Here is an 11,685-nt window from a genome sequence, read left to right as displayed (position 1 = left end):
GGAGAGAGAGAGGAGACGAGAGAGAGGAGGAGAGATGAGATGAGAGATACGAGAGAGAGAGATATATAATATATATATATATATATATATATATATATATATATATATATATATAATATATACTATATATATATCTATAAACCACACCAGAACATCCGGGGAAATAATCCGAGAAGTTTTTCGTTCCTGTCCTTATGGCGACTTGCACAATTCCCCTTCCCCCCCCCCACCCCACCAACCGGTTTGAGAAATCGACACCAAGGACCATGATGTTCTATGATCAAAGAGGCCTAGAGCATATACGTAAGAAGGCATTATGTGGCAAAAAAGTCGTCTTGCGCTAAGACATTTACCATCACACGGAGGGCGTATCCGATCTAGATCCAGGATACCTCTGCGTTTCCGCCGCGGTCATGAAGCCGCTGCCAGCTGACTAGGGCTCTACTGGCTAAGCTGAGGCGGTGGGGGTGGGGGGGGGGGGCGCGGCCCTTGCCCCCGCCCCCCTGGAAGAGCAAGTGATCAAGGACCCTCAGTGCGTTCGTAAGCCCTACAAAAGCAACGATTTCTGGGCGGGAAAGTTGTGGTTTGATTGAAAGCCTTTTGCACCTTTTTGGCGCTTTCTATTTTTCTGACTTTTAGTATTTAACCTTTTATATTTTGACCCTTTGATCGCGCGTTTTTAGCTGTATCACTTTTGACCTCTTTTTGTCCGTTTAATTCCTTGCATTTGACCTTTATTTTTTGGGGGTGTTGCCCTTTCCACTTGTTTGACATCTTACCGATGAATTTTATTCCGTTTGGCTTTTTACCATTTGACCTCATTGTCCTGGAACCGCATTTGCGGGGGGGGGGGCGGCGGGATTAAGCGTCCCTCCTCCACCTCAACGTTCCGGCATTTACCACGGGCGTTGCGTGGAAGAGACCTACCAAAAACGATGAGCTGTCTTGATAAGAGATGGACAACGCAGCTGCTCATTCGGCCAACAACCGGTGAGGACGGTTGAGCCAAAACCGTCCTCCAAAAAACCAAAAATTTCAGTACGTATATCCCGAAGAAGAAATGAGTTTACTGTGATGCAGCTAGGTATAGTTAAACGCCTTTTTAATTTTGTCTATATAATATGACTGACAGGTGAAAGCCCGTACAAAAAACAACTTCGGCCATGATCCAAAGCTGTCAATACCAAACGCTTAGCCCCAGCATACTGCGGCATGGCAGCGGCTGCAGACCGCGGGCAGCGTCTCCGTGCTCACGTGGCGCCGGTGGCCGGCACCCGGCTCATGTCTCCCACGTGCTCCAGGCCGAAGATGTTGCTCCGGAACAACGCCTGGTGGGCGGGGAAAACCTTGCTGGTGCCCGGGTCCAGTGAGGGCGTGTCGATGCCGACGCCGACGATGGCTCCATCGGCGGCGATCATCTCAGCCGCCGCCGCGCCGATACCTGTCCGGCGCCAGTAGTGACGTCACGCGCGCACTATCAGTGACGTCATGTGCGCACTGGCACTTATGGTAGGCGTGGGTTGTCACTGATATTATATACACACTGGCATTGATTTCACGCGCCAATTGACATTGACGCCATGTTTGCACAGTCAATGCCATCATTTCATGTCGCCTCTTCATGTGTGCTGGTACTAATGTCATGTGCCCACTGACAGTGACGTCATGAGCGCAACACCACTGACGTCATGTGTGCACTGACACTGACACCGTGTCCTCCGATACGGAGCGCCGTGTTGGTATGCGCCGACGGTATGTCTACAGACACCGACTCCACGCTCGCAGACTTCATGACATGTAGCTTGTCATGTCTGCAGACACAGCGGCTTGCCATGTCTGCAGACACGGCTGCCCCACATATTCGCAAGATGGCTCCTCAGTGCCATGTCTACACTCGGGAGATGGTGATGTAACATGCGCGGACGCGGGTATCATAACGTCCAGATCATTGGTCCTACATAAGTATGCTGGTATCATGTCCCTGGACAAGTATATGCAGGTGTCATGGCTTTGGGTGCGGCTGAAATAGTGCCTCGTGCCCAGATATGGGTATAATATCATGACATCTGCACGTGCGGGCGTACTGGCGTTATTAAATCGGACACGAGTGTAATGTCCTGAGTATTTAGACACGTGTTTAGCTGACCTTTGGTCTGCAGACGAGGGCATACATCATATATGCAATCAAATCTGGAACGATGCCATGCTAACGGACAACGGCGTGCTGACGTCATATCCGAGACACGGACATGCTTACGACCTAAGCTAAAGTCTGCGGGTACCCACTGACGTCACATCCGAGACACGGGCATGCTCAAAACCTGAGCTTACGCCGTACGGATACCCACTGACGTTACACCCGTGAGTACGAGCAAACAGACAACTTAAGGGTAAGTACGGTTTCGCTTTTCCCATACTTTTACGTACCGTATGTATCGGGGTTAGGGATTTACACGAGAGCTTCCAGCTGCGATCAGGGCTTCTTAAGGCGGCTAGCCCCCCCCCCCCCCCCCGCCCGCCGTCCTCCCGTCCTGCCTCCACACTGACCAGGGAAGTGCAAATCATGTCCATTCACTGCTTTCTTCGCCTTGAAGTCCTCGGGCGTGACACCCCAGTAGCGCGTGATGTTGCCCCAGTGGTCAGCGTAGCCCGTGTACACCAGCAGGATGGTGGGGTAGCGCCAGTTGCCGTGCGCCTCCTTCCAGGCGATCAGGTCGGCCGGGGTCAAGGTCGTGTCAGGGTCAGCATCACTCCGGGCGGAGATGTTGACCAGAGCCGCTGGAATCGTAGCGCCAGAGTGAGACAGAGCGCTTCAGAGGCGCTTGCGCCTTATACTAACTACATGACAGTCAAGCACATGGCAGAGCCTATCCCAGCCTGCCACGTTGCGGGGTCACTGCAACTCAAGACAAAAGAGAGGCGGAAGAGTAAGACAAGTGGCAACGACGCCATCGTCCACCCATCCACCCACGAGTTCCGTGAACTCTGTTCTTTCCCCGTGACTTTAACGGGGTCCCAGTCCTGTCTGAGCCAAATGTGTGATAGGACCGTCCACACAGACAACCAACAGTCCCAACACAGAACAGGCCAAAAAAACAACACAAACAGTCGCAAAACATGGGAACCACAAACATGCTTTCGACTTTGCCTACTGAAGTAAATAAATTGAAGCACATCAGCTTCAGGCGATCGAGGTGATTAGCGCCTTCAACACACTGTGCGTTTTCGGCGATCTCTATCATGGCATCACTGACATCACTCAACTCCAGTTTATCCGTGATAGTACGCGCAAGGTTCAAGCAACTGTGAACTAACGTTGATGTCAAAACACCGCCAAAGAATGACAAAGCACTGCAGGCTTACCCACAGCGCTTCCGCTGGACGAGATGACTGAACCTCACACGAGGCGTGCTAGAAGCGGCAGTCGCGCGGGGACGGCGGCGACGATTTGGAGAGGGGCCATCAAAGAGCCATCAAATAGGCCAGATCGGTACCAGTCAATACAGATCAGCATGCTAAATGAATCGGCGTTACATTTTTATGCATCTAGAGCATGATGAAAGATGGGATTCTAGATGCGGAAAATTCCAACTTCGGAAATCCAGACAACATAGCTTTACTGTTTGGTTCTTGATCCATGCTGGCAGGTGTTCCGCCGCCTTACATGCTACGCTAACTCGAGTATCACTTAAAGGTGGGCGTTTTTGAAACCGCCATTTACTCCACATCTTGCGTGATCATTTCACTGTAAAGAGCGAACGCTTGGAGAAGAAATGCACGAATTGAGCCAAAGGGAGGTTCTGCAACATGTCATCCGTAAGATTTTAAGAGTGACCACAAGGGCTTGTTTGAGCCGGAATTTAAATGCAATGCTCTGGTGGGTACAGTGCACTTATTGGAATGGCACAGGTGCTCCCAACAAGCATGCGGATATGACTGCTAAAAAGGGAAGTGAGAATGACGGGATGAGCGCAAGTTTGCATCACGCGTTGCCGAGAACGGTGTTGCACTTGAACCAGGGAGTGCAAAGTTCAGCGTAAGTGCGGTTTAGAATCACATGGTCGTCACTGTGGGTCACATGCCTTTTGATGTGGTAGCCATCCAGCACACGTATATTTTCCTAGGGGGCTCCTGCCTGCCGACTCCGGTAGGGTGGACATGGGGTGAGAGCTCGACCTGGCCGACTACAGTTAACCCTGGTGTGCGATTGCATTGTATGATATGCTGCAAACGTGTTCAAAGATAAAGTAAACTGTGTAGGACGATCTATGACTTAAGGGACCTTCCAGTTTTCATTTCTACGTGCAGCGGTATCATGCAGAAAAGCTAGTTGTAGCAAACGGCATGGTTTAAGCCAGCTGCTACGCAGCCGGGCGAGTTAAAGTATTTGAGTTCATGAAAAAATGCACTGGGCGATACGCCTTCGTAAAAGCGTCCAGAGTGAGCACATGACGCTTATATCCTTACCGTGCGCCACAAACCGATCGACAGGAATCTGCTCCAGAGTCCAGCCGCCCCTGAAGATATGCACGGGCGCGTCCATGTGGGTGCCGCCATGCTCCGCGGTCTCGAAGTTGTGCGCCTCGAGCCTGCCGAGGGCGGCAGGGAACGGCACGTGGACGATCCGGTTTGGTTCAGGGCGTGCGCGGCTGGACGTGGTTACAGCGGCTGTGGCAGTGGCAGCGTCAGCCCACCGCGGACACGGCTTAGCACGGGTGCGGACCTCACGTCTTCGGCGGGACAGGCCAATGCTTTCCGGGCTGGGCAATAACACCGCCCCTCACACTTCACACGTGGAGGAGGCGCCACACTTCACACACGTGGGGAAGGTGCCATACTTTACACACGTGGAAGAGGCGCCACACTTTGCGCAGGTGGAAGAGGCGCCACACTTGATACACGTGAAGAAGGTGCCGCACTTCGCACACGTGCAGGAGGTGTCACACTTCACACACTTGGAAGAGGTGTCATATTTCACACACGTTGAGGAGGCGTCACACTTTACACACGTGTACGAGGCGCCACACCTCACACACGCGGAGGAGGCATTGCCGGACGCTCAGGACTTGTGTTGAAGAACTGTCATTGGCTGTTTGGCGCCTGCTGCGGAGCAGGTGAGTCGAGCTATGAACTTACGCTTTTGAAAAGACGGCCTGTTGAGTCTTTATACCAAATGAGGACATCGCATCGCAGGCCGGCCCTCATTTTGTGCATTCATTCAATTCATTTTATGTAAGTGCATTTCGTTGCTGGATTCTGCAGCGGCTTAACTTACTTTTGAGAGAATTTGGTCCGTGTCCACAAGGCAGGGCCAGTTGATGAGATCGGCTTTAATGGTTGTTGAAGCATTGTGGGTGCTGTGGCGTTGCGCCGCACCGCATATGCCACGTCCCATGCTCGGGCACAAATGCGAACTCTTGATGGTTTCAATAACTCTGCATAGCCAGTGCTAATAATGAGAGGCCAAAATATAAACATGCCAAGTGTCGAAACTGGCACGGCATATCGCAGCTTGCTAAATAGACGACAAAAATCGAGACACGGAGTCTCGACAAGCGGAATATTAACTCGCAAATTTCCATTCGTGTGAAAATTCCCACATTTTGACGACAATTTCACTTAATTTGCTACATTTACAAATCTTGTGAACAATATTTTGACGACAAATCATTGTACTACATTTGCCGTTATTTGCACCGATCGCCTATTGAAACCTTTGGCTGTCTCGCCATGGCAGAGTGGACAGCAGGTAAGTGACAGCGGCTGGGTTGTTCAACGGCATGAAATGATCTAAGGGTAGAAAGTTGTTGGACGAACATACCTTCACTAGCAGGTTTGCACTGGGCTGTGGACAGTCGCAGCGTTTAATGCGTTATTCGCCAACTTGTACCTGAGACGACGAATGCAGCCGCCAGACAAGGAATAAGCGGGCGTATCCTGATCCAGAGTCAGCTATTTCTTAACGGCGCCCGTAGGTATCATGTTCAGGGTCGAAGGTATTGGCGTTCCGAACCCCACAAAATCTTGGCAGGCTCTGTCCATTCCATGTTCTGCTGTTGCTTAGAGCAAACACGCAAAATTGTCCGTCCAACTGAGCAGTGATCGATGCCGCATCACTTCCACCTCCCACTCCGGCCCAAAAAAGAACTGACAAAGAACAGAGGACAGATTTCCAGACATTCCCTAGATTCGATTCGTCTTCAGAATGGACACAGAGTCGATTGAAACTCGGATGAATTGAGGTTTGCTCCACTGTCTTGAAATTCACGTGACTGAGATTTAAATAATATTTGATTCTGGATAGCCTATCAAAATCAAAGACCAAATCAACTAGGATTAGTATTGAGACAGTTTCAGGTCATCAGCACCGATGAAGTTTCATACGGAATATGTTCAAGGACCGATAGTCATGAGCGGAAACAACACCCACAGCATCTCTTTCAATCAATGGAAACTGACATGAATTGCCGGCACTACGCATATCAGTTCATTTAACTTGCGGGTAGCCACAGCGCTGTGCATGTAATCCCATTTCTAAGCGCCTAAGAAAACAAAGGTCTGCTAGAACCTTAACAATACAAATAAAATATAGGGAAAAGACCCCAAAAAGAAATGTTTAAGAGCCATATCAGGAAGAGGAACAACTAAGGCTTTCACAGAAAACTGCAGTCCATCAAATTGACTAATTTCGTATGTAACGGTATAACTTCTAGCTAGTTTCTAATAACTAATCAACTCTTGAATCGTGATTCCAGGTGCCGATCGTTTCGAGTAAGAATCGATTTAAATCATGCGCAGTTCAATCAAAGACATGTGACAATGATCATGGAAACAGCCGCCACCCGATAACGGCTGCGCGAACTTGAGCACGATTCACTCACCAGAAGCCTTCCATCTGGCCCTTGAACACTGTGCTCAGGTTGAACTTGAGGTTGCCCGGCCAGTACTGTGTGGTCTTGTCGTATGTGTGGCTGAGGTCGATCCACGGACCGGCCGAGGCCGGACAGAGCAGGACCAGCAGGAGAGAGAAGCCGAACAGAAGCCCGGCTGGACAGGCGGAGCTCATCTGTTGGCGGAGCAACCAGATCACTCACCACCATTCAGGGGCGTCACTTTATACGCCTTCGGGGTCCCTAGCCTCCCCAGTGGTGACACAGCTCCTCCCGTGGAGCTGTGCTACCTCCTGTAACACAGCGCCTCCTTTGGAGCTGCGTTACCACTGTCGCCAGTGGCAAAACGGTGTTACCAGCGCACCTCCCTCGTGAAAACTTGGGCAAGGAAACGTACAAAATACCCTTGAACGGCTGCTGCACTAGGTACCTGAAGACATCGCTGGGTGTTTTTCCATGATTATTGTGTATTACATAGTAGGCTGTAGGTATTTGATGACTTGTGCCATGTCGATTCCGTTCTATGTTAGGTCAGTCTGGAAATGCTCGTGGGTTATCATGAACTAATATGGACATTGGGAGATAGGATTGACTGCAACACGCGGCGAGTTTAATAAAATATGTCCAATTTGCAGTATGTGCCTTTCTAAGATTGAGAAAATCATTTATCGCGAGCATCACAATGCGAGAAAAATGCACGAACATTGCGAGCATTCCAGCTATTCTGACTCTCAACTCATGATACCCAACATATTGTAATGTGCCAAAGCTTCCAAACACTGATGGCTAAGCCGAAAGGTGTGTTTTTATTTAAAGGTGTGCTTTTATTCAGCTACTCCCTCCGTCGTCGTCCCTGTCGTCCCTGCGGGCGACCAGCATTCTCCACGCGCTCCGCAGCTTTGGAGGGACATATTTCTCCAACCGCTCGGCAGCTTGGTGATATTCTGCGCCAGATAGTGCGGAAAATGTGCGGCCACCCAACGGGACCCGAATTCGGATCTCTGGACCGCCGATCTAGAAAGCATACTGGATCGGCATCCCAGAGATGTGGGTTCGAGTCTCGATAGGTGGATCCAAACATTACGCACTATGAGGCGAAGAATGTCGTGAAACTGCAGATCGGCCAGATAATTGTGGCACACCAAAGCTGCAATAGCTGAATAGAAATAGGAGCAACAATGCACTCAGCTAAAAAGCTTTGCCGAAAGCTCTCGCTGACACGTACCGAGCAGAAGCATACAAAGATGATTCCCAGACAAAAAGCTGAATACAAAAGTCGAATGTAGATGGTTGAATGGAAAAAATGTTGACGGTGATAAAACTGGAAATGGAAAACAGTGGAAGGACAAAAAGCCAAGAGGGAATGCGGGCCGACGGGGATAAACGCCGAATCACAAAGAAATGCTCCACGCTTGAAAATGTTAAGGCAGGCATCAGATATGATAAAAAACTTATGACTGTTGGTAATGTTTTTAAGTAGAAACGACTGATTTACACAGCACACTTCCTCTACTTAGTAAATATGCTCCAGAATACGCAATTGTCTGCATGAAGTTGTGGTGCAGCCGAACGAGCCGTGCGAAATTGCCACACCGCGTATGTTGAACCATTGGTTTAGTTCAACATGACCGCCTGAAAATACATCACAAGCACGGCACAAGCAATCTAAGGCCACCGCCTGGCACACCACGGGTGGATTACGAACCACACTTAGGGAGGAAGTCACGACCAGGTGTGCCCGGTCAAATAAATGCATAAAATTATCGCACATTTTTAAGCTGCAAAAACAGCCGAGCACAGGGGCATAGTGTTACGAAATGGACAGGCAGGGATGACAGACAGACAGACAGGGATGACAGACAGACAGACAGGGATGACAGACAGACAGACAGGGATGAGCAGCTTGCAATGACTCAGCCTACCCGAAAAAAACTACGAATAAATGGGTTCCTTGCCGGATTTGGGCCTCTCTCTTCTTGAAGCTGTGGGACAGTCACCATTGTAGCGCTTCATCTCAATTGATCTGGAAATAGATCTGGTATATATATATATATATATATATATATATATATATATATATATATATATGTGTGTGTGTGTGTGTGTGTGTGTGTGTGTATATATACATAATACACCTGTGGTATGTTTTGGATTGATAATGAGGGCCAACAGTCCTTTACAGCTTCAAAAAAATAGTGCTGGAAACTGGTGGTGAAAATGGAAAAGAATAGGTCGTATCTTTTGTGTGTGTGTGTGTGTGTGTGTGTGTGTGTGTGTGGTGTGTGTGTGTGTGTGGTGTGTGTGTGTGTGTGTGTGTGTGTGTGTGTGTGTGTGTGTGGTGTGTGTGTGTGTGTGTGTGTGTGTGTGTGTGTGTGTGTGTGTGTGTGTGTGTGTGTGTGTGTGTGTGTGTGTGTGTGTGTGTGTGTGTGTGTGTGTGTGTGTGTGTGTGTGTGTGTGTGTGTGTATGTATGTGTTGCTGTAGCTATTAATGTGCGCGGGGAACAGCCTTAAAATTGCAAAAGAGGTACGCTCCAGCCTAACCTTTGAACGGTACGAATCTATTCGGAATGATTTTCGGAAGCGTTGTTTCACGAGGCCCATTCAGCTCCACCTCCCCCCTCCCCAATCGCAACTTGTGTTCTAACCCCACACAATTCGAGGACAGAGAGGCCCAAACCGGAAAGGAACGGCTTGCTGGCGTTTTTCGGGTCATTTTGAGTAATTTTTCGCTGTTCAGCCCTTCCTTCCAACTCATTTTGCGGATCTACGGATCGGATCGGATAATTTTACGGATCTACTTGACCGATCGGGTTCGCCGGTGATTTCGCCTCTGCGCGTGGTCTACAATCCACACGTAGTGTGTCATGCAATAATTTTAGATTGATGGCACCTCGTCCGTGGTGTATTTTCAGGCGGGCATGCTTAACTATACCATTGTTTCATTATACGCTGTCATCCTAGCACTCACTTGTAGTACTTCAGCCACCGTGGTGTGGCAGCACGGTTTTCGAAAAATTCGCTAAGCCAAATATCGTTTTGACTTTTTTCATGGTGTTCTTGCATATTTATCGGTGATTTTAAGACGTTTACTTGTTTCACATGCTCAGCTGCGGCGCCTATCTTAAATTAGCCGATTACAAGCCTCCTTTCCGTAATAACTAGCAAGAATGTCCGACTTCTTCTATTAAGCAGAACAAAGCGCGATTTTTGCATGCTTTATTGCACAGATTGCTCAATATTGACACGAGTCATCTGACGCGCACAATATTTGAAAGTCGTGCTCACGAATGTCAGCTCTGCCCGGCTTGACAATAGCATTGTTCTTGACCTTGAACGTCATATGGTTTGTGGGATGGCAGGATTTAAATGACGTTGCTGGGGCGTCATAATGCCTAACTGGGCTCACAAAAGTCTACACAACATATTCTGCACATTTGCGCTGACGTGAAGCTCAGAAGCTAGACGATTTTAGGTCTTAAGAAAGATACGGCTTTCATTTTCAGGGTGCACATTTTCTCTACTCTGCACATGTCAGCCAAAAGCCGTCGCGCAGAAATTTGTATTTTAGTGCGTCGGACAACCTTCCAAGAAGGACAAATGAATCCTATTTTCAACGACCATCTGGCAGTGTTAAAAAAATGTTTTCTGTGAATGGCGCGCAATACCAGGTTTATCATGAAACTTCAGTGTGTATGCAATCTGAATGTATTTCACCGCTAGGCAATTTTGATAGCAGAAACAATGTTCTCAACCGAATTTGCTTTCAAAATCAAGGTTGACATCCGGGACGTAAATTGAGGTCGCCCAGTTCCGAAGAGAAATCTGGTTTTTGCGGTAGATACGTTCACCTAATCGGTTTAGCACCCCCTACCCCGGCAATCGACTTTAGAAAGTGGCATCTATTTCAGTGCCAGAAATGTATCACTCGCCTGCACGGTAATATGCAACACCGTACAGGCAGAAGTGTCTAGGTGATCTTTTTAAATCTTGTGTTCTGTCTTTGCTTAATGAATGTGGTGCATGACGCGTGTGGCGCGGTTTGGTCAAACCTTCTCTTTATCTTAATTCATATGAGGAAACGCCAACCTCAAACATAAACCTGCCAGGCTGACATTTAAGGAAGGAACTTCCAGACACAATCAACCCGCAAGCGTGGGTTTCACAAGTGTAGTGGTTGTGCTGGGTATTTGGAAGCCAGAGGTTCAGGGTTCGATCCTTCCCGGTTTCAGCCCCTCCTGCTAGGGTAAGAAAAAGACAGCGCCAGCGTAAGCAGCTGAGCGTGTCGTGAAGCCCAACGACAGCAGCATGCTTATTGGCATGCAGTGAAAACAAGTGAAAATAATCGCCGGTAAATTCAATAAATTAAAGTAATTAGATCACTTCGGCGTAACTGATCGAGACAGCAACGGCCAAGCTAGGCTGGTAAAAGCACTTACCCTCACCGAAGCGCCGTGTTCCGTCATCGCGACTGCTGCAGGAAGCGGCCAGTTCCGTGCCCCGTGCTCTCGCAGCCAGCCGCTGGCGTCGTCTGCACGGAGCGTCCGAATGCGCCTCAGCACGAAGGCGCAGATGAGTGTGCGATTGGTGCAAGGGCGTATGTGGCCAGCGTGGTTCGGGGGAGGCCGAAGGTCGTTTAGTGCAATTCCAGTTCTAGGGTTACCAGATGCACGGAGTGTCATTTTTCAGTTCACTAATGCTGGCAATTGTGTAACAAAGTCGGCTCGTAGCGGTCTAAACGGTGAACATCAAAATTGTTACAGGTGCTGTTTCTCAGAAATTCCACTTGGCTCGCTTG

The 11,685-nt window shown here is 49.0% G+C and overlaps 1 protein-coding gene across 1 annotated transcript in view; it reads right to left on the bottom strand.

Annotated features, from left to right (window-relative positions):
* Nucleotides 1-11,415, bottom strand: part of LOC119095909 (kynurenine formamidase) — a 13,958-nt gene extending 2,543 nt beyond the window's left edge. Inside the window, exons 1-5 of the mRNA XM_037218763.1 lie at nt 11,327-11,415; nt 6,882-7,066; nt 4,468-4,589; nt 2,548-2,778; nt 1,255-1,441 (exon numbers count right to left, since the gene is read on the bottom strand). Coding sequence (XP_037074658.1) covers nt 1,255-1,441; nt 2,548-2,778; nt 4,468-4,589; nt 6,882-7,066; nt 11,327-11,353 — 752 coding nt within the window. The 5' untranslated portion in view covers nt 11,354-11,415. The remainder of the gene's footprint in view (nt 1-1,254; nt 1,442-2,547; nt 2,779-4,467; nt 4,590-6,881; nt 7,067-11,326) is intronic.
* Nucleotides 11,416-11,685: the final 270 nt, after the last annotated feature.

The sequence above is a fragment of the Pollicipes pollicipes genome, unplaced genomic scaffold, assembly GCF_011947565.3.
Source record: "Pollicipes pollicipes isolate AB1234 unplaced genomic scaffold, Ppol_2.1 Scaffold_4219;HRSCAF=4965_pilon_pilon_pilon, whole genome shotgun sequence".
NCBI classification, from domain to species: Eukaryota; Metazoa; Arthropoda; class Thecostraca; order Pollicipedomorpha; family Pollicipedidae; genus Pollicipes; species Pollicipes pollicipes.
Note: the sequence above shows the minus strand (reverse complement) of the source record. Positions and strands in the feature narration are given on the sequence as shown.